Raw genomic sequence first — 28,000 nt, forward strand, 5'->3', positions numbered from 1 at the left:
GTGGTGGGATGAACTCTGTAGGATTCCCTGTCTTTCTCCATTGACATGGAGGAAGCCTGAGTGATTTGTTTAGATTAAATACTTACTTTTTTTTTCTTACTTTCACACAGTAAGAATAATCCTAGACTCAAATAATTTTATTTCTTATTGAAAATTTAAAGTGGTGGCTCTACTCCTGCCTCTTCCCTCACTGCTAATTGGTGTCTGTGAAAGGTATATATGCTAGAAATTCCCATTCTTTGTGTGTACTGAGGATATGCCTTGGGCCTAAGCAATGACAGCCCTTGGACCTGTGATGACTTGAAAAATCACACACCAGTGCTATCTACCCTCCAGCCAGCATGGGACGAGTGATGCATTATAAATCCAGATCCTTTACCAGTGCAGAGATTAAAGAAGCAAGAAAGAAGTTTCTTAATCCCTGCCTCAAGCAGTTTAAAACATCCTTCTTGCTTGGGGTCCTACATAAATCTGAACACAGGACTGGTTATACTCTGCAAATAAATCCTCCTTGATATTTACTTCTCACATAACTTCTCTGTAACAAATTCTGAATTATCTACAAAATATGCTAATAAAATGTCAACTATTTTATAATTTAGTAGCATCATAGTAATAATACTTTCTTCACTTATATGTGTCTCTTTCAGGCAACATTTGACGTACAGTTTGCACATAAAAGGTAAAACTAATATTTAATATATCATTTAGTCTTTTTCCTAATACCAAAACCCCTAAGTATAAACAATCTACAATAATTAATCATGCATGAGTGCAAACCAAATGCAGATTAAATTGACCTGAAAAAAAGTCACAAGTAATTTCCACATGCATTTCAGGAAAATAATTTCAAAAAATTTAAGTATAAGAATTATATCTGCTAGAGTTAACAATCATAAGAATTGCAGAGGACACTGGTACTGAGCACTGCAGTAGGATAAGAGAACACATTTCTTTTTTTTTCCAAAGGAATAGGAACAACCGAAAGAAAAGGCAGTGATAATTTATAAAACATATTTTGCTCACATAGAAAGCCTTCTGTTTAAGGATGTGTGATGATACTTGGCATACTTTCATGAATTAAGCCTTACAAACAGTCAGAGGGTATCAAATATGTCATCTCTAAAATTGTGTATCAAGGTAACCTGACATTGTGAAAACTGTAATCACAGTGCCACAGGTTTCAACAAAGACACCAGAAAACAGTGGCCAGCTCTGTGCTTGAGCTGTTGAACACCATTTCACAGCTGCTCCATCACTGTTTTGCCTATGACCATGCTGTACCCACACATCAATCCCTGGCCTGTGCTTGCTGCTGGGGACAGTACAGCCAAAACTTGTGCTGAAATGCAAAGACATGACTCAAGTTGCCCTGTTGTCTTCAGTTTTAAATTGAGAAAAAGCTAGTGCTCACACTGATGATCCAGAGTTTGAACTGTTTCAGATTTGGCTCAATATGTTTACAGAAGTGCAATCACAGCTGTCTGGCAGGCATGTTTACAGTCACCTCAGAACCCCAAACAGCCCTCCAGACCATTCACACTCCTGCTGTGAGGAGTTATCCTTTTTATCCTTTTTAGCCCATGCTCGGATAATCCAGAGCCACTAGATTTCTGATGTTAACTAGCTATAAAGACTTTGATGTTTGGTTTCAAGACCAACTGAACAGATGTTTAATTAAACAACAGACAACGTGTTGTTTGCCAGCATTTTAAGAATCTCAGCCTTCTGTTTTCAGTTGCATGAACTTTTTCTGCCATGAACTTAACCTGTCACAATTGTCTTTCAATGAATATATTTGCTGATGCCAGAAGCAGAAAGAGTTCACAAATCAAGCTTTTGACAGGTAGCAGGCTGGGTCTCATTCTCACCTACACCTTGGTGCCTCGGGGGACGTGCTGTCTTCTCCAGCTGAAGTGCACAGGTATGCTTTTTCTTGCTTCCCTCACTCAGCTCTGTTCATTCCCAGCTGCGACACTTGGCTGCCTGGAACCCAGGTAAGACTTCTTCAGTATTTAATTTTCCTGTTAAGCATGGAAACAAAGTATGTTGGGGTTTTTCTGGTCCTTGTTTCTCTGTTAAAGAGAGTCAGGTTTAGAGGATATCACTGGTATTACATGTCACAGTGTTAGAGTAGGAATTGGATGTGTACCTGCCAAGATTGCTCACCAAGGGCACCTGTATTTCACTACAGTGCTGTCGCAGTGATTGCATCTTAAATCATCTCTGAGTCTGTCCATTTTTCTGACAGAGTATAAAATTTAAAGTCCAACACAGGAGGAAAATATTTACTCAGTTTTGCCTCGGACAGTGGATCTGTGGCCAGGTCTCTCTGTAGCCAGGGAGCAAGGCACAGCTGCATGGATGCTCACCAGCATCACCTCCCTGTCACATACCAGGCTCTCTGTGGTTGTGGCAGGTGAGAGTAGCTGTAGCAGCATGAAAGCCTGGCGACTCTTGCTAGCTTTCCCTGATGAAGTATTCATCTAGGTACAGCTGTTGCGTCATGTGCTGTGTGCACCAAACCCACATGGAGCCTGTAACATCTGAAGTGCTTTTGTTTATGTTCCCACTACTCTGGGGGTGTATTTCATTTAAGTTCACTCAGTACAGTGATGGCTGTGTGAAGGTGAGGAACAAGAACACAGCTGGGAAGTGGTGCTTGGGGCATGCTCATACAGGGATGCCCCAGCAGCTGGAACTTTTTCAGGGCACACCAGCCCCGGTGAAGAAGGAGATGAAAGATGCAAAGACAGGGGCAGGTTTGGTTTGGGAGTTCTACTTGGTGGCGGGATGCTGGATTGTCTTTTATAGCCATGGCTGCGTTTTGTCTTCCCAACAGAAGTTTTGTGTTGGCAAGTTTCACTTTTCTCCAGGTAAATAGGAAGAGGAAGGATGCCACAATGCCATAACCAACCTCTCTTGGACTCATACTGAGGCTCCCCTGTATAAGTTTTTTGCATCGATGCTGACATTACCTGGTTTTCTTCACTACAGCTTAAGATGCATTTAATGTCATGTCTTTGACAAAATTTATAGCACCTGACATCAGGCATTTCTCAGAGGCATCTTCATTAGGATTCTGACTATGTTTTAAGTTAATGAAATCAAACAAGAACCTCCAGAAAAAGAGCTAGATCTCTGCAAACAGCCCTGCTGAATATACTTAGAATTGAGCTGTTTTTATTTGAATACTACAATATTTTAGCTGATAGCATTCTGATTATATTTTACACCAAGTGTGAATATGTTTTCATGGTCTACTCTGAAAGCCTTTGTGAAGTGCTCCTCTGATTTCATTCCAGTTTCAGTGCCAAAACTTCCATCATGGGATTTTTTTTTCTACAACTAAATCAAAGCCAGGGTTTCCATTTAGTCTTTATATTTTTATTACATCTCTGTCCCTTTACTAAGGCTGGTTCTGGGTACACCTGTGAGCCCTGATGAGAGGGAGCACCAAGTAATGGACCAGTTTTTCTCTTGCAGCACTACCAGTCAGAGTTTGATGGGGAGGCATGAGGCTGGGGCTGGCCATCCTGTTACAGCTCAGTAAGTACAGATGCTACAGTTACTCAGGCCAATTTTGAAATTTTATCATGATTTACACACATCTCCAAGATTTTGTCAAAGCACTTCTTTTAGGAAAATGCTGTTGAGAAACACCTGACAGTGAATCCTTATTCCCCACTCTCCTACCAGTGAGGGACCTACGAGTGATAAGAAACCTTTAAGTACAAAGAAAACATGCATGTTGTGATTGAGTCTGATTCAGGTCCTGAAAGGGGAAATCAACATCTGCTAATGAATAATGAGCATGGATATGTGTAACTAAAAAGAGCAGGCTAACTAAACAGGCACTGCTTTACACCTAAGGAGTCAAGTCACTCATCATCTGAATTACAGCCTGAGTCACAGACTGAAATCTAGCTATAGAATGCTGTATTTTTACTGCTGTAGTTGTGTTTCTAGTATTCTGTGGAATCTTCAAAGTATAAGTTGTTGGGGTTTTTTAACTGCACCTTTTCTAACAAGTTGAGCCAAGTAAAGCTGAACAGATATAGCCTCCAAGGTACCCATTCCTTTTCAGAGTTTCAGGACAGAACTTGTTTAAAAGAAAAAGCCCTGTAAGGGAAGTCTTAATATAATGGGGAAGATACTGAAAGTTGCTTCAGGCAATACAAACAAAAAGTCCTGCAATTATTCAGAGAATTCAGAATTATTCTGTTTATTTATTAATGGCCACTCCATGGAGTCTGAGAGGGTTCTGACACTAAACTAGGGATTCATTGCAAATTAAAAGAAAATCTGAGGGACTCCTGATGGCAATCCTGGTCTCAATCCTGGTCTCATTTCCACCATTATAACTTGTAAATCAATGGAAATAAGTGGAATTAATTCAAATCTGTCTCTGTTCACAGAGTCAACTGAAATGCTCACTGTTCCTTTGTAGGATTGCTGGCAATGAGTGTATCAGGGCAGGAAGCACAATAAATTATTTCTCATGGCAGATTGGCATTTTACTGAATAATGTGCTGAAATATTAAGTTTTAGCATAGATTTGCAATATACTAGTTATATTTTTTTATGATTATTTTGCAGCAGGTGTGTTCATTACTGAAGCTCTTTAAAAAACTTATAAGTAAGGACAAAAGGGGTACAGGCAAAGGATAATTGAGTTTTCTCAATGTGTTGGGATTTAACTGATTTTGTCTGGAGAGTACCGCTGGCTATACAAAACAATTTAATCTTTCTTTGATCTTCTTTTATGTTCAGTGCTGATAAGACCCCAGCATGCACAGCATGACTGTGATGCTGGGTCCTGCCACCCAGCCCTTGGGGACCTTCTCCAGGGCCGCAGCAAGCAATTGACAGCCTCATCAACCTGTGGGATGAACAGCCCTCAGAAGTACTGCATTATAGGCTACCTAGAGGTTGGTTTGCTTTCTCTTTTAATAAACTGAACTCTTATTACTAACCATATTCTCACTCTTCCTACTAACCATACTCTTATCTGTACAGGGAATTTGCCCAGGCTAGGAAGCTCCTGTGGGAGTTACCTGAATAATTATCAGACAGTGCAACACTAAGTCTGGGGGAAGGCTGTGCCTCACTGCAACACATATGGAGGGTTTGGCAGCAAACAGCCCCCGCAGTGATGTATATCTTCTCAAGGGGGAGAAACATCCCTGAGATGCAGAGATTGAGCACAGGGGTTTCTGAAGGAGCTTTACTCCAAAAGTTCTCTTCCCACTCAGGCCCCAGAGGTGAAGCCCACAGTCTGTGTGTGTGAGTGCAGGGGGAGTGGGGTCCCAGAGGCTGCAGGACCTTCTCTGGAGGACATGTCCATATGGTGTTGAGGCAGCTTGTTGAGAGAGTCACACCATACACTCTCCTCTCTTTTGATCTGAAATAAGGCCAGTGTTGCTGAAAGCAGAAAGCTGCCTCTGAAAAGGGAAGACCTAATTCTGTGGTTCAGGTTTTGGCCATGTGGCTGGGTCAGCAGATCCAAAATGTGGCTGACCAGAGGGTGCCTCTCATTCCCTGGCTGCAATGATGAGGGGGAACCACTAGGTATATGGAAGGTGTGCAGAAATGAGGATTCCCCTGTTGTACATCCTGGAGGACTTGGCCACACTGAGCTAATAAGTCATCACAAATAGAAATATTTTCACTAAATAACAGCCTAGGCTGAAGAGGAAGTTAAAATACAGCTTAATTTACAAGCAATTGAAAATAATTACAGTTCATGACCTTATAGCTTAATGTTGTGACACATCTGCAGAGTAAAGTATGGACATGGAACCAAGAACTGTTCCAAGTTGCACATTGTATCAACAGTTTTCTGCAAAATGTCTCTCAAAATGTAAATATCTCTTTCCTTTGTTGAAATAGCCTGAATCTTCTTTATGGCCTTAAAGTTGGATGATTGCCTTTTACTCTTGGTTTCTAGGAGGAGATCAAAGAGCAATAAAAAATTAATATTTTCACTTGCCTGTACTTATCCTTTGAATTATGTAAATACAGACTCATGAAAAGAAGCAGCTGTTCTGAAATAATCCCTGTGATTTCTGCTTCAACATATCTTGACCCCTGGTGGTTATCTCCTGAAGAGGGTGAAAACTACAAACTCTGGTTCTTTGCAGAGCTTGGGGGAGAGAGATGATGCTCTGGCAATGTGTTCTGTTCTATCAGTTTGCCTTAAATGTGTTGTCACCTACAGTGCATCAGAGTCCCAATTCAATTTCAATTTGCTTTCTCACCAGCACATTTTGAATGCTTTGCTGGAGGTAGACCAGGAAGTTTTGCATCTTGCATCTTGTAGACCAAAGTTCTTCCTCTCCCAGTTCCCCGCCTGATGACTTGTGTCAGGCTTCATAAAAGCAAACCTTACTCATGAAAGTGGGTATTAGTCAACGTGCCAAGCTACTGAGAGCCAGGATTTAGCTGGGATTCAGACGGGGAAAAAAGTAGAATTCAACTGCTTTGTGTTTGGAAAGAAGTGCTACAAATAATTTTTAGTCTTTAATATGTCTTACTGTTTTTAGAATATAGGTTAAGTGGGTTTTAGCTCAATGATTGGATTTACTAGTTACACATGTTTTGAAAGGAAAAGCCAGGTCACTCAGTGTTGAGGAGAATATAAAGCTGCACAATTCAGAGGCAAGTGGGATATGCCAGGCATGAACATGCACATACTTGTCTTTTGAAGCAGATTTTTATGGAGCAACCTTAAGTTGCCCCCATGTCTTATTTTATGTCTATATAAACCAGAGTGTGAGTGTGCACAGTCCTTCCAACTGCTTCAACAGACTGAGATCTCCTTACCAGAGCTTTGTGAAATGAGATGATAGAGCATTTTTTTTTTTTATTTCACTCTCATCTTCTAAAATGTGCATTCATGCACTTGTCAAGTGTAGCATAGAATGACTGAATATAATACATAATTACCATGTTTAAAATATATGAATTATACCATACCTGTAAATCTATATCTCTTCATTTATTTAAATACAAATAATTCCCAGATGATTTCATAATGCAAAGATGTAAAAACTATTCCCAATTCTTCTCTGTGGATCCTGAGTGTGCCAAGAGGATGAAGCACACAAGAGTGTACTTCTCTAACCATTTCCTTCTGGGTCGTTTTCAGCCTCCCAGCTATGAGCACTGAACTCATGTCTCCTTCTTCAGCTCCCTCTGGAGTGCTGTGTCATCCCTTCTTCCTGCCACATTCCCCAGCAGCTAGGCACACAGCTTGGGCATTATCTTCTGCTGTGGCGTATTCCCTCATCCTCCCACTCAGGCTCTGCCCAAATCTCCTCAAGTAGTCAGTCTGCCCAGTGTGTCCATCCGTGCACACCCTGCTGAATAGTTCCCTAGGGCCCTGCTAGCTGTGATGGCTGCTCAGGCTCTCCATATGGCCCAGCACATGTTATCCCAACCCAGCATGTTAACCTTGTCACCTCTTCTTGGTCTCCCACTCAATCTGCATTTTACCACCTTAAACAGGAGCTCCTTGCCCTATCAAAGCCTCTCATTCAGAACTGATATTTGTTAATCATTACTACCTTCGTCTTCTGCTTGTAGCATTTTCAGACAAGACCCTTGTATCCTATTGATTATCCTGTTTTTCCTCCTTTACATTGGTTTTAAACTTATCCAGTTTCCTTATGCTTCAAAAGACACTGACACAGTCAAGGTGGTGGTGTCATCCCAAAGCATCTACTTACCTTTTACCTGGTCTTACTGGGATCCCTTCTCCACAACTGAAAAAGTCTAATTTTTTTTTTTAAGTACCTGGGGAAGACCATGACCAACACTTTAATATGTACATGCTTCATGAATATGCTGGTTCTGTTGGGCTTGTGTATGGAAAGTCTGAGTGATTAAAAGCACAGGCATCCAAAGAAACAAGACAAGTTCAAGCCTTGCAATGGCATAAATATATGTACATCCACTTAATTTTTGGTGGAGAATCCAAATTAAGCTTTTATTCTGCTTATTTTTTTTTCTAGGCTGAAGAGAAGTGTTTTCTCTGTGATTCCAGATACCCATATAATCCCTATACCCAGCACAACAGTCACATGGTCGAAAATGTTATCACAACGTTTGAGCCCGAAAGGAAAAAGAAATGGTGGCAGTCAGAAAATGGTAAAGTTTCTTAGAGAAAATATTACTGCAAAATGTTACTGTGAGATTTCCTTACATAACTGGCTTTCACAAAGTTGTCTTCATGAAGAGATGAAAAAAAACTGCATTCTTTGATTAGGTAATACTGAGAGATTTAAACACATTTCTGTGTAGCAAGATAAGATTTCAGAAAGTCTGTTTTTCTATGGACAAGTTTTAAACTCAGAACCTCCAAGAGCTGTCCAGAGGACCTGTGGCAATGCTGGGTTATACATGAAAACCATATATTTTCCACAGGCTGTCTGCCCTGTCAGAAAATTTTCATTTGGGGCAAAATATACATTTGCTTACAGATGCAATGTAAAGACAGTGTGTAAAACACAAATACCCATTTAAAAAAATTATTTTAAAAGCACTAATATTTCAGGAAAAAATTAAATAAATCCTGGCTATCAGCTCCCTCATTCTGATACTCCCAAGTTCCTTTCCTTCAGGGCTGTTCCTGATGTTTTAATCCCCCAGCTTGTATTGATACCGGGGGTTGTCCTAACCCAGGTGCAGCACCTTGCACTTGGCCTTGACAAATCTCATCAGACTCCCATGGGCCCACATCTTGAGCTTTTCCAGGTCCCTCTGCATGGCCACTGATCCTTCACATGTGTCAACAGCACATAGGCTTTGTGCCCTCTGCAACTTGCTGAGGATGTGTGCAATCCCAGAATTGATGAAGATAGTACCCTTACAGCTTCTCTGGGAAGACATGCTAAGAGGAGTAACATTGACTGTCTTATTTGACATACAGTGATTACATGAAAAATATTTGAATGGCTGGAAATAAAGGCATAGAGAAATAAGATAGTATGTTATCTCTATTTTGAGTATCCAGCTGAAAATCCATTAGCCTTGTTTTTTTCATGGAGTTTAGCAAGGATCTGTCACTGGCTTTGGACACCACTGCCAATAAACCTGTGGGCCAGCTATGAGAGGAGCTTTCTTTCTTCTTTCTATCTTTCTTCTGGGATGAGGTCTCATGCACAGCCTGGTCAGTGAGAGTCCTGACATGGTGCATGTAGATGTGCACAAAGGGGATATCAGCTGAGCTCCTGCAACTCTCTACAGAGAATGTGTGATTTCTGGAGTGGTTTTTTTTCCATATTTGTTTTTTTGGAAAGACGATGCCTGGCGCAGTAGCTGTTCATGACAAATTTCACATCTGGAATTATAGAAGGGTTTAACAGGTCTGTTTAGCATGAAGAAAACACCTCATTTTATTAGTTTTCTTTTTCTTTCTTAGAAATAAGTAAATTACATGAATGGATTTTAAAAAATAAACCTAACTGGATATAGAAACACACAAACCCAGAACCCTACCATGACCACCATTTACAGCCTGAATTATGTGAGCAGGACCTTCAACCACCTCCTGCAGCCTCTGCTGGTACCATGCAGCATTGCTGGTACCAGTGCCAGGAAGGGAGCACATTGTATTGCCGCAGAGAGAGCAGTCCAGCTGCACTGGTTTGTGTACAGGGGAGGCCCTAAAGGGTCTAGCTGCTCTGCTGGAAAAGGCATCTCTAAATCCACAATGGGAAAACTGTCTTAGCAACCCCTTAAATGAACTGTGCACTTAATTTTCCTTCTTTTTTCAGGCATTGACCACGTCAGCATTAGATTGGACCTAGAAACTTTATTCCAGTTCAGCCATCTTATCCTGACCTTTAAGGTACATCTTTTACCAGAGCTTTTATGCAATGTTATATTCTAATTACTTAACCACAGGAATAAATAGCTTAGAGAGGCAATGAAAACTCCCTCTTTAGAGGTTTGTAAGAACAGGTTAGATAAACACCTGTCAAGTATGGTTAAATTATAGTTGAACCTGCCTTAGGGTCAGAGAATAGAATGAACAGCTTCCTATTTGTGTGCCTTCTGGTCCTATTTTCTATAAATCCAAGAATTAAAACTGAAAAAATACTTTGCAAAATTAAACTCTAAAGATGTAGGACATATCTAAACTGCAGTTGTTCTTTCCATTTAGTTCAGCTCATGCGTATCTATTATGATCCAGATGATTACAATTTTTTTTTTTGTAAAAAATTCCTATATTGTTATGGTAAACTTCCTTACTTAGAAAGTAATCATATATCTATATGAAATGTTACCTTTCCCATTTGCTAGAGAGAGGTTCTAATGAGCTTTTTCAGAGACCCCTGTAACCATCATTGTACCTGTAACAAGCCTATAAGTTCTCAAATACAAAATTTTAGCATCCTTCAAAGGGGAATATCAATATAGCAACCCCTGAGGTGTCTCATTAATGCCTGCTTAGGGAATTCTTGAAATGTTTCTTGCAGACATTTCGGCCTGCAGCAATGCTGGTTGAGCGCTCTACTGATTTTGGTCAGACCTGGAAAGTGTTCAGATATTTTGCACATGATTGTGCTGTTTCTTTTCCCAACATCTCTTCTGGTCCAGCAAAAAGTGTTGGAGATGTTGTTTGTGATTCAAGATATTCAGACATCGAGCCCTCCACTGAAGGCGAGGTACTGTAAAGTGTCTGTTTGTATAAGTTCAAATCATATGTGGAACTGAAGGTCTCTTGTCTGTGTCTGTGTCTGCTAAAAGCAAAGGCCTGTTATTTGAGCCCTTTGGTGGCGGCTCATCCCATCTCTAGAGCTTTATTGATTTGTTTTGCAGGTTGTTTTAAAAGCTTTGGATCCCAGCTTTGAAATAGAAAATCCATATGTGCCATATATCCAAGGTATGGACCCTACATGTTTTGTCCAGAGACACTTTGCTGGTATTGTTCGTTTTGTATGCTGAAAGGGCCAACAGCTCAGCTGGTGTTAAGTCAATGATGTTGAAAATTAGGTACCTAAAGATCTTAGGGAGATATTGTAGTAATAAATTAAATGGGCTAGCCTTGTTCTCTAACCCTGGGGGCAAACAGCAAAGCTCTGCAGAGCACATCCATGGAGCTAAACTGTCTTTCCCTCTGAATTCAGGCCCAATCCACACTGCTTTTTGAGAGCAGCCCCAGAGATGCACATGAACCCATGAAGACAGTGGCTGGGAAAATGCAGAGCCATACCAAGCAGGATGCTAACTCTTAAATATTAACACTGTGTGCCAGGAGTGGGTCCCTGCACTGCTACTGTAGCCATTACTGGTCTTGGCCAATAGTGGATCATTTTCATTATTTCTTCACTACAGGAAAATTCTTGGATGACTGATTCACGCTGAAGATTTCATACTGTTCATTTTAGACTGAACTCTGGCTCCTGATTGCTCTCCTTTCCTTTCAGATCTCATTACACTGACAAACCTAAGGATCAATTTTACTAAACTGCACACCCTTGGAGATGCTCTGCTCGGGAGGAGGCACAGTGATCCCCTTGAGAAGTACTACTATGCCATCTATGAGATGGTTGTGCGGGGCAGCTGCTTTTGCAATGGCCATGCCAGCGAGTGTGATTCCATGCAGAACTTACGGGGAGATGTTTTCCATCAGTCTGGGATGGTGTGTCCTTAATTCTGTCTCTAAAAGGGGAGGCTCGATTGTTATTTTGTAAGAGTAAGAGATGGAGGGAGAGAGCAGAAGGAATATCTCTGATAATCTTTGGATTGACCATTTGCAACTTCTAGTTGTTAAACGTTCCAATGCAGACTCTTCCTTTAAGACCCGGGGTTGGAATGCACAGAAGCTGTCTTTGTTGGCACTACTGTGGTGTTTCAAAAGCAACTGGGACAAGACATGTTGATAATAGCAGCAAAATTCCAGAGCTGTAATGGCGCAAATGTAATGCAGTAAGTAGCCTATGGCATGTGCAGACTTGAATGGCCACTTGTTGGGTGCATTCCACACTCCAGCTGGGCCTGGAGGCTCTGCAGTGGGAGAGGAGGCATTGGCACAAAAAATAGCTGATAATGCAAAGCTAACCATGAAATAGATGATCTTTGAAAAATAGCATGAAATAATACATGAAAATGGGTTAAAAATTCCAGGAATGCGATTGCAAGTTCTTTCCCTCTGGGAACAAGAGTTTTTTTCTCCTGGAAAATATGCATCTCACTATGAACACATGTAGGGGTTCATAGTGAGATACATATGTAAAATGTTGAAGGCTCCTTTGAAATATCTGTAAGTATTTCTTTTCTAAATGTTGCTCAGCAGCTTTAAAACTATTTGGTTAACGTTTGCAGGTATTCACCAGACCTTTTACACAAATAATTGAAATTTATGTCAGCTGAGGGAGCCAAAGAGCTTAAAATTTTCCTGATCTTGCTGACATACCTTAAGCAGATCTCTCCTCTCCTCTCCTCTCCTCTCCTCTCCTCTCCTCTCCTCTCCTCTCCTCTCCTCTCCTCTCCTCTCCTCTCCTCTCCTCTCCTCTCCTCTCCTCTCCTCTCCTCTCCTCTCCTCTCCTCTCCTCTCCTCTCCTCTCCTCTCCTCTCCTCTCCTCTCCTCTCCTCTCCTCTCCTCTCCTCTCCTCTCCTCTCCTCTCCTCTCCTCTCCTCTCCTCTCCTCTCCTCTCCTCTCCTCTCCTCTCCTCTCCTCTCCTCTCCTCTCCTCTCCTCTCCTCTCCTCTCCTCTCCTCTCCTCTCCTCTCCTCTCCTCTCCTCTCCTCTCCTCTCCTCTCCTCTCCTCTCCTCTCCTCTCCTCTCCTCTCCTCTCCTCTCCTCTCCTCTCCTCTCCTCTCCTCTCCTCTCCTCTCCTCTCCTCTTCTCTCCTCTCCTCTCCTCTTTCTCTCTTTTGTCACCTTATCTCCTCTCTTTTCTCACCACATTACAGGTCCATGGGAGATGTATCTGCCACCATAACACTGAAGGTTTGTCTTGTGAAAGATGTAAAGATTTCTACAATGATGCTCCATGGAGGCCAGCTGAAGGGACACAAGATAATGCTTGCAAACGTAACTCAAACATGATATTTTCCTTTTTAATAGCGAGGAGTGGGTGTGACACAATCCTAGTCCAACCCATAATGGGATGGCCAGGTTTCTGGGAGGGAGACTTTTTCATGCCTCATCCAGAAAAACAGATTCCTGCCTCTGTAGGTGCTGTGTTATCCTACAAGAGGAAGAGCTGTTCCATGTTCTTATTCCTTATACAGAGAAAAAGAATAAAACAATAGAGGAAAAAGAAACTAGTGAAAAAAGATCATTCATTGGTTTCTACAGTGTTTTTCATGTGAGTGGAAGAATTTAGACAAGGCTAAATTGTTTATTTCCACAATAATGAGTAATATAGTATACACAAGAAAAATGTATTTGTCCATAACAAATATTCAACAAGAGATTTCTTCAGCAGGGCAGTGTTCCCCACTGCATATCAGGCACACTCGCCTGCATTTCCAAGTTTAAGATACAGTTCTGTCAGAAGACTCCAATTTTTCCCCCCCGGCTGTAACACACAAGGCCTAGGAATAATCTCGCTGGACACTGAAATCATACAGCTAACCAGTAACCCTGTGTTAGGTGTAGACAGCAATGTGGCCAGACCACAATATTTACATAGTGTGAAATACCCCACTGCTTGTTTTGGTTTCAGGTTGTAACTGCAACGGCCACTCCAGCAGATGCCACTTTGACATGGCTGTGTACCAGGCCAGTGGCGGGGTCAGTGGTGGCGTTTGTGAGGACTGTCAGGACAACACCACCGGCCAACACTGCGACAAGTGCAAACGTTCCTTTTACCAGGATCCGCTCAAAGTCATCTCAGATCCTCGGGCATGCCTCCGTAAGCTTCCCTTTTTAACTTCTGTAAGAAAGTCTCAAAAGAGTGTTGTGCTGGTTCCCTTTCCTCTGAGCCCTATGGCCATCCCCATGCTTTAATGTCCACATGGTTGTAAAAATGTTACCAAACCTGTAACATCCAAACTGCCTTACCAAGTAGCTTCATGACAGCACTGTAAAAAGAGCAGCATATTCCAACTCCTTGCTAAACAGAGCTTAGAAATCCAGCGAAGCTATAATTTTTCTTGAACAAGGTCAATATAAATATGAATAGCAGTGGTGATGTTGCTTCTGTGACCTTCAGTGATTACAGAAGAGGCTCCAAAATGATGAGAGGAGTAAATAACTTTTGCTAGATGCCTTCCATATGCAAGAAAAGTAATCTTTCAGACATGAGAGCTCTTCTTCTGAAAGATTACCTAAATTCATTATTAACATAGGATGTGGAAAATGCTCTGAGGGTTATTTAATTGTAGCAATTGATTAGCATGCAAAGTCCTGAAGGAGCTGAGGGCAGATTACCAGCAGCTCTGTAATTGTGTTTCCATGCTTACATCTACATGTGCATTTTTTATGTGTCTCCTTGACCCTGCCTGTAGCATGCAACTGTGACCCAGAGGGTACCTTGCACGAAGGCGTGTGTGAGAGCCACACTGATCCCATGCTGGGGACGGTCGCGGGCCGGTGTCCTTGCAAGGAGAATGTGGAGGGCGCTCGCTGCGACAAGTGCAGGGCAAACTACCACGGGCTGAGCAGCAGCGACCCCCTGGGCTGCCAGCGTATGTAAACCACCTCTTCTAGTCTCCTTTCCAAAGCATTTTTAAAGCATGGAGGTTAGTTGAATGCACAGATCCACACTGATGCTCTGCTTCAGTCAGAAAATACCCAGTTGCCTACTGTAATTTAACATCAACATAGTTCAAGGTTTCTAGTGCAGCATCCAAGACTGAAACAATGCAAAATCACTTACAGAATGCCTAATATAGCAGATCAGACTTTGTTAATAGAAGAGTTTTTAAACACATAATTTAATTGAAAAGGGCTATTGAGATGACCAGAGCTTCTGCTTTGCCAAGAGAATTTCCAGCCAACCATTCCTCTGAGAAAGGCTTGGTGAAAGCACATGCCACCTCTACCCAGCTGCAGTCTGGGTTTATGAGCACATTATGCCCACACCAGGTGCTCAGCCACACACAAGGCCTTCAGTGCAGATCAGCTCATTTCACTTGGCAAACCACAACAGAGGCCTTCTGCTTCAACAGTGTCTCTGCTCCCCCCAGAGAGGGACCCATGAAGGAAATTGTCCATTTCCAAGGGCAGTCTGAGGGCTGGAGGGTGCCAGAGCACATTCATCTGCAGAGTGTCTGTGTGAAGGATGGAGACTGCCTGTCATGCTGATGTCATGCCACATCTAATGTAAATGCCAGTCCTGCTGCCATCACTGGGGCCTGCAGAGGTAACTGCACTTTTCCATCCTTGCAGCCTGCAACTGCAATCCTTTGGGCAGTTTGCCCTTTTCCATCTGTGATCCTGCCACGGGAGAGTGCCTCTGCCAGAGGTTCACCACAGGGCAACGCTGTGAAAAATGCCTCGTATGTACTCAGTTTCTGGTTTTGCTTCTGCATGTGGTTTTGGAGGTCTCACATCTTTTCATTGCCAAAAAAGTAAACAATTAGTCAAAATTTGAAATAATTTTATAGCTGTATGCTCCCATTTTACATTGACATGTCTGCTTCTCTTTCACTAATCCCAAACATTTGTGCAATCAAATTGCAGGGGGAGGAGCACTCCCAGGAAGGAAAGGAAATGCAAAATTATGTCCTTGATCCATCTTTGCTGTTTACAGAGCAATTTGCTTTTACAAGTGGGTAAATATCTGGCTCTTGTAGTGTCTGAGCACCCCTGCTATCCCATAAGAGAAGCGATCTCCCATGGCCAAGCACAGTAGTGCTCCAGAGCACTGTTCGTCCAGCAGAATCAGTTTTGTTTTGCTTTGCATACTTCAATATTTGCCATAAAAGAACCTTTATTTTTATACCAGGCAGGATACTGGGGTCTTGGCAACAGCCTGTATGGCTGTTCTCCATGTGACTGTGATATTGGTGGATCCCAGAATAACTTGTAAGTTAAAGTTCTTCAAGTTCTTTCTTAGTTTTAATTTTTATAAACTCTTAGGCTAGATTCTCTGGTTAAGTTAATACAGTCACAGTACAGATAGGAAAATAGAATGTAGATGGAATTTCATCATATGCAAACAGTGTGAAGTTGGGTGGAGATCTTGGAAATTTATTTGTGGTAAGGGGACTTTCCTATTTCTTTTGAAGGCAACCTTAAATCAGGTTGAGCCAATATGTGTTTAATATGAAATACAAAATGTATGCCTTGAGAGAACCAGAGGCCCTAATATTATTAGAAATTAGAAGTAAGTTAGAGATGACATTTTTAGCTTAGCTTCCTACATCTACCTTAAACGCTAAATTTTTTTTTTCTGGCTCCTATTTCAAATGTATAATTTTAGAAGCAAGGCTGGTTTCAGTTGGGCTCCTCCAAAAATCTGTTGGGCAGTGGTCTTCACTACTGCTGTTAGACTTCAGTTAGAGGAGCACACAGTCCCATGCTGCAGAGCAGCTCCTTGTAAGCAGGTAAATCACCTGGTGTGTTAAATATGCTTGTAAGTATATGAAAACATTCCATATCACATGAAAGGTCCTTCTGATCTCATGTCCTGCCTCCATAATTGTGGGTGACAGATTGTTAAGGATAGTGATACAGTGATTCTTATAGAAAAAGATACAAGAAATTATACAGGAGCAGACAGTAACAGATGCTCAGGAAACAAAAGGATCAGTGCTTCAGGTATGGAACAGACAAAGACAAAGCAGGTCATGGACTCTGAAGTAATGGAAAAGTAGCATTGAATAAATCCAGTATCAGAAACAGAGGAGGTGGGTGATTGGAAGAAGTTTAGTAATGGGGGTAATCCATCAATGGGAGATATTAAGCAAAGGTGGAACGAGGGTGGGTCTGAGCTGTCCTCATGCTGTGAGAGCCCAGCTGTGCCACACTGATGTCCTCCCTTTGCCAACTCCTCCCATAGGTGCTCCCTGATGGATGGTCAGTGCAAGTGTCTGCCCAACATCGTGAGCCGCCAGTGCAACGAGCCAGCTCCAGGATACTTCTTTCTACCCCTGGATTATTATATTTATGAAGCTGAGCATGCAAAGCCCCTTTCTGGCTCTGCACCTTTGGTAGGTTTTTGGTTTTTTAGGTATTGTACTGAGAGAGGATCATTGAGGTGGTGAGATGGGAGCTGAGGCTGAGGAGGAGAGCCCTTGCTTGGAGAGCAGCTCTTTAGCAGGAAAATGCAAAGCAAGTCCCTCGACCATCATCAGTTTGTCTTTGTTTTTTGTGGACATGACTATTCCATAACTGTGGCTGTTAAAGAAGGACAGTCAGTACAGCACAGTATGACCTGTAAAGCTGCTCTTGCTGCTTCTCAAGTGCAGGCTGGCCTAGCATGAATTAGAGAAATTAATTTAATTATTTAAATTAGAGGAAAGTGTTTGAGTTGCCAATAGTTCTCATGAAATGTTTTATTTCTGGGAATCTACAACATGGGAAGAATCAAATTACTTTCTGCTTCATTGGACTAATTCCTGCTGCCTTATATAAAGGCACTGATTATGGCCTAATTTCCTCAAGGATTTGGCATCCATCTGTAATGTTTTTAGAAAAATTAATTATTTTTTTCCCCCTTCAACATGGGGGTGGTTGTTCCCCATCCTGAGTGCAAGCCTGGAATGCATCCCTTCCTCTGTCTATGCTCTTGCTAACATTTTTTCTCTGGCATGTTGTACAGAAACTCTAGGTAAGGAATAATAAAAAAATGTTTATTTTCAGGTTGCATCTACAAATATTTATCTATAATCACATTCAGTAATTATCCTACAGTCCAGTAATTAAATGGAAAACAGATGTGTGGGGAATAGCTTATGAGGGAAAAGTGCAAGTTGATTTTAAGGAAGTGAGGGAAAAAGGTTTCCAGAAGCTGCTGGGCCTTAGTTTAGTTTCTCCCAGAAGATAATAGATCTTGTTTTAAGAATGTGGATTTTCATTTAGTTGCTTACCACTCTTCAACACTGTTGAGACAGTGCTGCTCCTCTTTTATTCCTACATAGGTTCAGCCAAGCGCTCTTCCAAGGTGTGACATCTACTTCCAGAGGAAAGGCTATGAGTTCATGATTGAAAATGGAAAGATTGTGTTAAACAGGAATAAGAAAAGAACTGTAAGAAAATCTGGACTGGAACAGGTAAATTAGTACTTGAGTAGTTACTTAAATTTACACCAAATAATAAAATTTTATTTTGTAACAAAGGGCAAGGAAATGCCTGAGCACATGGGATTCGCAATCTTAGACATTAAATTCCTGACACAAATCAATTTTTTGGTACACAGTTGTGTTGGACATTTTATTATTCATACTGACAGGCTTGCTCTGCTATATCCAGCACTTATGTAGACTCAAGCTCCATGAATTTTTGAAGGGAAAAGTCCTTATGAAAGGTAATTTTTTTTTTTTCTTGGTTGCAAGACATTTCCAAGAAGTTTACCAAGACATTAGCATGGTACCTCCTGCACTTAAATGCAGCCATTGTAAATATCAGTATTTATGTATCCAGCTTATAATGAAAGGCCCAGCCATGTATGAAATCAGGCTTACTCTGTTTAAGGTTTGCAATGTGAATGTTTGGAGATGCCAAATATTTAGAGGTGAGTGGATTGTTCTAGTCCCTGTTATTGCTGTTGCTGCAAAGTTATAGGGGGCTTTTCATTACATGTGACCCTAAATATCCTACATTTGGGAGTTCTTATATTGTTGACTATGAGCTTGTTCAGAAAATGAGACTGATGGCTAAAATAAGTAAAGAATGTAGCAAAAATATTTCGTTTCTTTTTTCCGAGTGTTCTTGTTTTTGTTTTTGTCATTTGACTCTGTGTGCTGTTGCAAATGTCAGTGTGTCTTTGCAGGGTGCGATGCAGTTTGGACAGGACTTGGATTTGGCGGTGGTGTTCCGGCAGCCCAGCGCTGGTCGGGCTGTCACATGGACAGGACATGGCTTCGCCCGCGTTCCCAGCGGAGCTGGGCTGAGATTTGCCATCAACAATGTTCCCTTTGCTATGGACTTTGATATCACAGTTCGTTATGAGCCTGAGGTACTTGTGAAGTCGTGTGTGTCTTGTGATGTTGTAAGGTGCAGGGTCTATTTTGTGAATAATAGGATGAGCAACTTGTCCTATTCTTTATAGCTAAAATTAATTTTTTTTCCTTTTCACCCAGTAACAAGTTGCCCTACCAACCAAGTAATATATCCTCCACTGACCCCCTTAACCCTTTCCACTCAAATATGAAAAATCAGCACTAAAGGTGTTTTCTAAGCATCAGCCAATATTTCATCTTCTGAATGTTTCTCTTTTGGCACCTTTACTTGAACTGGACTTTTACTCAAAAATCAAAATGGAAAATACATGGAAAATACAGTTCCTTTTAAACAAGCATCCTATATTCCTAGCTAGGACTTTTTGGGCAGTAAAATGTGCACAGGCAGGAGTGATCTGCATAGATATTTATCCAGGCCTTTTGCAGGCATCCTGCTTCCCAGTTGTTCCAGCTGGACTCTGAGATGTGTGAAAATTGTAGGAAAATAGCCAAATTACTATTTTTTGCCTGGAGAAGATTTCTCAATGATGATGACATGTCTAGGGAAATCTGTTAATCCACATCTGGTTAAACTCAGGTCCCCACCCATATCTTCAAAAACACAGGCAAGTATTTTATTGGTACCAGGTTTTGTATATGCCTTACTCTTTTGCAATTCTCTGGGACAGTCCCACAACTCAGAATTTTCCTGCTGCCTATTGTATTCTATTCTCTGACTGTCACTCTGAGAGAAAACAATCTCCCAGTATCTTAAAACATGGGAAGAATTTTTCAGTGGGCTGGTCTGAGGTAGCTTTTCCTGTCTAAGTGTTGAAGAGCTGGGTTTTAAATACATTTGTTACAAAGTCTTTTATGTTTATTATTTCTTATTAGATGTGTGAGAAGGCAGCTAATGAAGGATATCTCCAGAATAACACTGTGCTAAGAAAAGAGACAACTCCAAGGACTCTAACAGAGCTGTTTCCATTTGAACCAGCTGAGGTCCCATTTCCGTCTCTGCTTTTCATTAGCCATTGCAAATACAATGAATTTTTCACAAATAACATAGTTTTTCAGTGCTGTAAAGAATAAAGAGAAAATCTGTTTTTTCACTGCAGTGTGCAATTATTCAGATGGCTTTCATTAACGTTTGCAAAGAGAAAGCAGTTTTTTCAGATACAAAATATAGCCATAATTTTTGTCTTTTGTTTATAGTTCTTGGAAGACTGGCTTGCAAGTGTTGCCATCCAGCCTGCTGGTATCTTGTCAGGTCAACACTGCAAAAACAAGGTCCTTTCACGGGAGCCACATGAGTTGCCTCTCCCAGCTACAAAGAGGTCTGACTGTTGCTGTCTTTTTGTCTGTAGATCTTCCGTGTACAAATCATTTACTGAAGCACTGCAGAGCGGCGCATGTGTGAGAGAGTGGGAATATCAGAAACACGTGTGTGGCCTTTTCTGTTGCTGGCACACCACAATACAACATAGGCCCTAATGAAGAGTCTGATGTCCCAGTCCTTAGTCTGGCAAAGGTTTGCCAAACCCAGGAGTACAGCCTGAGATCCAGCTGGGGTTGGTCGTTGCTCTGGTGAAGATCCAACTGCAGCTGCTTCAGTATAGAAAGGAAATATTGACTTAAAGTCACTGTCCTAGTCTATTTTCAAAACCAGCTTTTCAGCTTGGACCCGTGTAAAGAACAGAGAGAAGCTAAGAGGATGTGACAAATGTCTTGATCAAATAGGGGCAGGAAAGGATGAATATGAACAATGAGTTGCAAACCCCCTTGCTTGAAATAGTAAAACCTATAATTTTCAGTTTAATCTCCCCAGGTTTAAATTGTGCTTGGTGAATCATCCAGCAGAAGCCCTGAATCTTTCCCAAAGCCTGCAAGCATGGGGCTGGGTGTGCTTCTCACAGCAGAAGGGCTTGCTCAAGGCTGCAGGCATCAGTTTGCATGCACAGAGGGAAGGGAGAGCTCACAACATCCAGTAAACTTGCCTTGTCCTGACTCCTGGCTATAACTGTGCTTTATTTTTGCTAAACAGGATGGCAGTTCTGCAAACTCCAGTCTGCCTGGAGCCAGAAAGAGAATATTTTGTGGATGTGTATTTTTCTCATCTCTCTGCCTCTGACAAAAAGGCAAAATCATTCATCTTGATTGACTCGGTAAGTCACCAGTTCTGTCACCAGTCCCTTGAGGTTGTATTTATACACAGTGGTGGTTTTTTTTACAGACTTGTTAGAAGTATTTTAAAATAATTTATAGTGTGTTTTAATAGAAATTCAGCTTCTGTTTATCTCCACTGACAGTGTTTGCATATTTTTGTATGGAAAGGGAGAATTGTATCTGGTTAAATTTTCATGGATCAATACAATGAGTCATACTTGTTTCATACATTGCATGTATCTCTATCTGTTGCTCATTGATTATGAACAGTCCATATATATGCTGATAAGATGCTGTGGCTATGGATATAAATTTGTGCAGCTTCTCATCACTGAAGTTTTGTTAAATATTTCTAATTTGTCAGGGTCACGGATATTTTTAAAGATGATATTGGAAAAGTGAAATTGGTTGTGTACTTCCTGGGAATCAGGTCCAGATATTTCTGAAGTTTCCATCAAGTTAGGAACTGGGTGTTAGTTTTGGGTCCTTCTCTTGAGAAAAATATTTTTAGGTCTGTTTCTCTAATTACTCCTGTAGAACTGGACTTTGCAAGGGTTGGCTATATTTGGACATAGAACCTTCAGCTGATTTTTCTCAGTACCACAGTATCACAGTAATCCAAGTAAAAATTTTGGCCAGATACTGCTTTTGGAGTCACTAACACAGCACAGCAAGACCAGTTCTGAGCATATATCAGAGGTCTTACTATAACTGGGTTTTTTTTTAAACACAGTCTCTCTTAACTGAAGAACTCAGGGAATGTTTAGACCTTCAGAATAAATATGAATTTAGATGACAGAATGGCACAATTGCAGATTTAGAAAACCAGTGCCATTGCAACCAGGCCTCTGTTGTTGCAATGGAAAGCACATTAAGAGAATTTGGGAAATTCTGGTTTTCAACATATCTAAGCAAAACTATTTTCTTTTCTCTCTTAATGACAAAGCTTGGACTTATTCCCAGAATCAGCTCCGTGGAGAATTTATGCAGTGAGAAGGATTTAGATGAGTACCAGAAGTATCACTGTATTGAAATTGCATCTGAAGTTGGGCCTCACGTGCTGCCCGAAGTGTGCGCACGGCTCATAGTGAGCTTGTCAGCCCGAATTCACAACGGCGCCGTCGGTAAGGACCAGCCTGCACAGGCAGCTCTTTTGGGCAGTTGCTGGTTTTCCCTTGAGTTTGTAGGATTTGCAGAGCTCTCAGCCCACGCTGATATAGAAGTGAAGCTGGTCAGCATGTGATATTCATGGATGCGTAGGTTATATCCAGCTGAACCCTGTATGTGCTGCAAACACAGGTGGCACAAATCTCAGAGTTCATCACTCCTAATAGGCTTCTTGGAGCAGCATTACAGGGACCACAGCAGTGATTTTGTGCCTTCTGAAAAGCATTTAAATGAGATGCCTTTACCATATCACCAAGGCATATTCCTACTTTACTTCAAAAAGGCAGAGAAGTTTTCTAAGCCCTTAGTGTAGAAGCTGTAGGTCAGCTGAACACCTTGGTAAGATTCCAAACATGTTGGTATATAACTTGGTGTACTGGAAGAGATTCACCAAGAAAACCTTGATGATACTCCAGCAAGAAGGCAGGTGGGATTTGAAATTCCTAGGCAGCCTCCTGGACCCGCCATGGAAAGGTTAGCTGGGCTCAGTAGCTCAGGGAATTTCCCAGGTATTTGGCCAGGAGAAATGGAACTCCTCTGCACTTCCAGTAATGGGAGGGACCTTTCTGGACAGCTTCGGTGCCAGCTTCTTTCAGGGAGCCTAGCAGCAATGCCTCCAAAGTGATAGCATCTGCTTGGATTGGGCGAGTTTTAGAAGGATTAGTGTCTCACACTTAAATCAGGTGAAGAGGTCACAAGCTGTGCACAGTGAACCCCTCATTTGGGCTTGGGCTGTGCTAACTCCCCATTGGCCTGATTCCTAAAGTGACAAGATTCTCCTGATGAAATGTGGCACTTTGGTTTTCTAGTGCTTTCCAGAGCATCCTGGGCCAACATTCCCTGTGGGTTAGCAGAGCATCTTCACTTAACAAGTTAGTCCAAGGTGTCCAGAAGAAAACAAACAGTACACAGATGCAGACTAAATACAGCTTGCAGGTTATGTCCAGTGCTCTAGCTAGATGCAGATTCATAGAAAACCTTTCTAGACTTCAGGATGTCTCTGTTTGCATCTACACTTTTCTACTCCCTTTCTGTCCTACCCCAAATGCATGCTGAAGTCAGTGACTTGAATGTGGCAACTGCAACACCAAGACTCGTGCTGGTGCCTGATATACCATCACCATTGATGCTACACCATCAAAAGATTTAAACTATAGCCATCATCAGGCTAGTGAACCCCTGAGAAGAATAATCAAGCTCTTTCCTACCTATTTTAAAGTGTGAAACCTGCAAGCTGATGAGAGCAGTAAAACTCCTTGACAACCAAACCTGTTTTGATTTTCTTTTCCCTCACCAGCATGTAAGTGCAATCCACAAGGGTCGCTGAATGCCAGCTGTAGTAAACTGGGGGGCCAGTGTCAGTGCAAAGCCAACGTTGTGGGACGCTGCTGTGACACCTGCTCTGCAGGCAGCTATGGCTTCGGCTTCCATGGCTGCTACGGTGAGTGCCTTGCAGCCAGCACTACTACCAGTACCACTAGCTGGCTCTTCACACATACCCCAGTTTTAGGGCTTTGAATCCCAGATTGTGTGAAGTAATATAAAAAACGTTTCTGTAACAAATTTTCCACCCCTGCTGCCTTTGAGCAGGGTCAGCGATGAGATGGGCTGGCAGGAACACTTTAAGGACGCGGCTTTGCTTTTGGTGTTTTCCAGCATGCGAGTGCCACCCGCAAGGCTCGCTGAGCACACTGTGTGACCAGGTGACAGGGCAGTGCTCCTGCCGCCGGGAGGTGGACGGCCAGCGCTGCAGCCGCTGCCTGGCTGGGTACTTTGGATTTCCCCACTGCCGTCCTTGCCCTTGTAATGGCCATGCGGAGCTGTGCGACCCTCTGACCGGAGAGTGCCTCAACTGCCGCGGGTTTACCGCTGGAAGCCACTGTGAAAGGTCAGTTGATGGGCAGTGCTGCAAAGCTCCACCAGACACTGGTGGTCTCCAAAATGCCTGTGTAGCTGGGTGCCTACAAATGCATCCATGACCTTAATAGGAAACACGTATCTAAACCAGGATGAAACTGGCCTTGGCTGCTGAATGTCAGGTATCTATTTCTTTGGCAAATGCATGTGGGAATGTATATTCCCAATGCACGTAGGTGGATTGCAGGCAGGGCAGGCACCCAGCATTGCAGCAGGCTACCTGCAAGAAGGCATTTGAGACATGGATTCCATGGCACCATGTACTTGGAGACATGCACAAAGCACTGTGTGTGGGATAAACTGACTCCTACCAGGTTACAAGTTGCCAGTTTCCAAATTTAAGATTCAGCACGAGGCTAGCCAAGAGGCTTAATATTGTGCTGAATACTCATTTTAATACCTGCAATTACCTCTAAGGAGTTTAAGTAAATATGACCTCTTTGCTGATCATATTAGTTCCGTATCACCAGTAAATTACTTTTCCCACATGTTCCAGCTCCATTCAGAACACTGCTCCTCTTTTTTGTTTTGTAGACTGGCAGCAGTATTGCAGTTCAACATGGACATTGAAATTAAGTTTGTTTAGTTTGGTTTGGCTGGACTGTACCTTGTCATTCATTTTTAAGAGGATTTCTTCATGAAACCTGTTGAGCTTTTTGGGCAGTGCTTTTAGACAATGCAGTCTTTGGCTGTTCTATTTGTAGATGGCAAACAGATTAAAAATGTGAAACTTAAACACTTTTTGCCCTGTGGCTTTGCAGGATCTCCAGACCCCAGGGGGAGGATAATTAGATAGACAAGTCTTTTAGCCTTGCCTGTATACATTTGGAGAACTGTGTTCCCATTTGTCATAGGAAAGTAAATCAAAGACTGAAGATGCTTCAGAAGCCTCTGCATTGCTTTTGCTTTTGCTGCAGGACTATGGGGGGTTTGGAGGCAGAGGCAGTGGTGGTGGGCAGGGTGTCTGAGCCCCCAGGGAGCCCTGAAAGCCCTCACCAGTTTGAGTAACAGCCCAGCCACCAGTGCCTTGAAAGAGCCATTACCCCAGGTTTGCAGAACATGTCAGACAGAGCAGGACTCAATACATATGTTGCATCTAAAATATGCAGTATTCTCTGACTACTCTTAAGGAATCATTGCTTTTTTTTGTCCTGTGCCAGCACCTTTTATTGTCATGCCAACCACTCTATGTGTGTGGAAATAGATGAATATATGTGCTAACAGGTAAATATACAGATTCTTTACATTTACAGATTCTTTAGCTGCCTATGCAGAGCATGTGTGACATGCCATATCATAATAATTTAGATTAAAATTGTTCCAGAGTAGGTGAAAATCTTTAAAAAACATTTATTGATAGGAAAACATACATCTTTTTGGTTTTGCTTTAGATTTTGAGAATGCAGCTCTGATTTTACATTTTAGAACACCTTTGAATCTTGATATATCTCTACCAATTGATGGAGATAACATTACAATGATCTGGAATACTAATTTCAAAATATTATAAATTGAATCACCTGCATGAAACACCTGACAATTTTTCCTCCTTGTGTTGTCTGCTTTGGCAGGTGCATGGATGGCTATTATGGAAATCCTCTGGATGGAGAACCTTGCCACCCATGCATGTGCCCAGAGGCACCTACAAGCAATAGATATTTTGCACATTCCTGTTACCAGGACTCCCAGTCTGCACAGCTTGTCTGCAATTGTCTCGAGGGATATTCAGGTATGAAGCAAAATAAGGTTTCAATACTACTAAATTAATGTAAGAGAAAAAAAAGGTCATCCTCCACCTGTCATGTATTCAGAAATGATGATGAGGTAATGCTAATAAAACAGCTAAGAAGAGTTTACTCAAGAAGAGTTACTAAGAAGAGTTTATCACTCAAGTTTACTGAAATTATGTGGGTAAGTTCTGACAAGGAAGAATGGGAATTGTGCAGTTAGTGCTTTAAAAAGGGATTAATGTATGTGGATACAGTGAAGTCATTCATCATGTCACTCTGTGGAAATCTCCTCCTTTCCAGGGGCATTACATTACATTACATTACAATTACAATGTACATTACATTACATTAATCTGGTGGGGAGGTGTGGGGAGATCTGCAGTTGCTTGTTACCTCTGAAAAGAAGCATTGGAAGCCCAAATGGGAATGATTAGGGCACCAAAAATAGCTGATAATATTTCCTAATCAGAGAAAGTCTTTCTCCACATAGAGGAAACTCTTTGATGTTATGCCTTAAAGTGACTGCTTCATGGTTCAAATGGTCACTTTAGAAATGGGGTTTCTATTCTCAGCTGTCTCAAATGCAGATATTTTTCCAGTAAACTGATTCCTCATTTCCTAAGATCTTGTTGACTTAGGTTGAATTCCTGAAGGAAAGCTGAGGATATTTTGCTTCCCTTGGGCATTAGGAAGATCCCCTCTGATGGAAGCAAACCTTAGTGGGAAGCACTGCTGAAAATTAAACCAATGCTGTCATCTTTACTTAGGCAAGATTCCTTTATAAGTCAAGAGTGGTTTTGCTCCAGTAATTGCTGTAGGGCCAAAATGACTCATGTTGGTGCTCACCCAGGGGACTTCTGTCCTCACAAATCACTGCACTCCTAAGTTTTGGACTTTATTGCTCCTGCTCCTTTCCAGCAAGACTCTTGGTCACCTTTGTAGCAGTGGTTGCACTTTCTCAGAGATTGAGAAAGGCTCTGGGTCCTGAGGAGCACAGTGAAGGAACAGAGTCCTGGGCTGAGGGTGAGCCAGTGGATGTGGTTCCAGAAACACCAGTCTTCCCAGAATGGTTTCTGAAATGCAGAGGTAGCACCCTAATCAGGGCAGGCATTGAGACAGAATGCAGAAATAGTTGTAATGCTAGCAATCAAAGACAGAGCATCAGAGCTCATCTGAACTCCTGAGTATTCCCCAGCCTCCAATGCTGCTATTGGAGTGAAGGGCCAAGGAAAAACCTGCAAATATGGCTAACCCTGACTACTGTCATTGAATGGACTTTGATGGAAAAAGATGTTTGGAGGTGTTGTATGATGGAGCACCTATTTGCTCTTACTGAAAGGGCTTCCTTGGTATAAGCAGCTTGGGATGAGGAGGGTGTATTTCCATCAGATTTCAGTGGGGAAGATATAAGTTAAACTGATCAGAGGATTAAAGGGCAATGGTCTCAAACAGGTGGATATTTTCCATTGGAAATGTGCGTTTGAACAGACAGTCTGAATCTTTTAATAATGTTAGTGGAAATTACATGTTTCACTTGAATTACCATCAGCCATCAAAATTTTCACCTTGCTCTGACAGGAAGTCAATGTGACGAGTGTCCTAGTGGGTTCTACAAAAATCCCAGCAGCCCTGGGCTTGACTGTGCGCCATGTCCCTGCAATAACAACATTGATTTGACAGACCCAGAGTCCTGTAACAGGGTCACCGGGGAGTGCACCAAGTGTTTACACAACACCCATGGAGCAAACTGCCAGTTCTGCAAGCCAGGTTATTTTGGCTCAGCCCTCAATCAAAGCTGTCAAAGTAAGTAAAAGCACTGCAAGTCTGTTTTACTACCAAGAAAATGTTTTTAAAAAATAGACTATAGGAAAAAGCTAGATCTTGGAGGGAGGGCAAAAATAAAGCAGAGAAACAGAGCAAAATATAAGAATCACAAATCTATTTCTCTATTTGCTAA

At 41.9% G+C, this 28,000-nt stretch overlaps 1 protein-coding gene across 1 annotated transcript in view; it reads left to right on the forward strand.

Annotated features, from left to right (window-relative positions):
• Positions 1-3,515: 3,515 nt before the first annotated feature.
• LOC131591762 (laminin subunit beta-4-like) overlaps positions 3,516-28,000 on the forward strand; it is a 40,177-nt gene continuing 15,692 nt past the window's right edge. The window contains exons 1-22 of the mRNA XM_058862799.1: positions 3,516-3,549; positions 4,774-4,931; positions 8,016-8,151; positions 9,780-9,853; positions 10,485-10,673; positions 10,828-10,891; positions 11,436-11,650; positions 12,923-13,043; positions 13,681-13,869; positions 14,465-14,644; positions 15,348-15,457; positions 15,907-15,986; positions 16,963-17,113; positions 18,044-18,175; positions 18,895-19,080; positions 20,279-20,400; positions 21,108-21,228; positions 22,176-22,353; positions 23,694-23,837; positions 24,053-24,284; positions 25,885-26,042; positions 27,622-27,846. Of these exons, the coding sequence (XP_058718782.1) occupies positions 3,516-3,549; positions 4,774-4,931; positions 8,016-8,151; positions 9,780-9,853; positions 10,485-10,673; positions 10,828-10,891; positions 11,436-11,650; positions 12,923-13,043; positions 13,681-13,869; positions 14,465-14,644; positions 15,348-15,457; positions 15,907-15,986; positions 16,963-17,113; positions 18,044-18,175; positions 18,895-19,080; positions 20,279-20,400; positions 21,108-21,228; positions 22,176-22,353; positions 23,694-23,837; positions 24,053-24,284; positions 25,885-26,042; positions 27,622-27,846 (3,199 nt within the window). The remainder of the gene's footprint in view (positions 3,550-4,773; positions 4,932-8,015; positions 8,152-9,779; positions 9,854-10,484; positions 10,674-10,827; positions 10,892-11,435; positions 11,651-12,922; positions 13,044-13,680; positions 13,870-14,464; positions 14,645-15,347; positions 15,458-15,906; positions 15,987-16,962; positions 17,114-18,043; positions 18,176-18,894; positions 19,081-20,278; positions 20,401-21,107; positions 21,229-22,175; positions 22,354-23,693; positions 23,838-24,052; positions 24,285-25,884; positions 26,043-27,621; positions 27,847-28,000) is intronic.

The sequence above is a fragment of the Poecile atricapillus genome, chromosome W (assembly GCF_030490865.1).
Source record: "Poecile atricapillus isolate bPoeAtr1 chromosome W, bPoeAtr1.hap1, whole genome shotgun sequence".
Taxonomy (NCBI): domain Eukaryota; kingdom Metazoa; phylum Chordata; class Aves; order Passeriformes; family Paridae; genus Poecile; species Poecile atricapillus.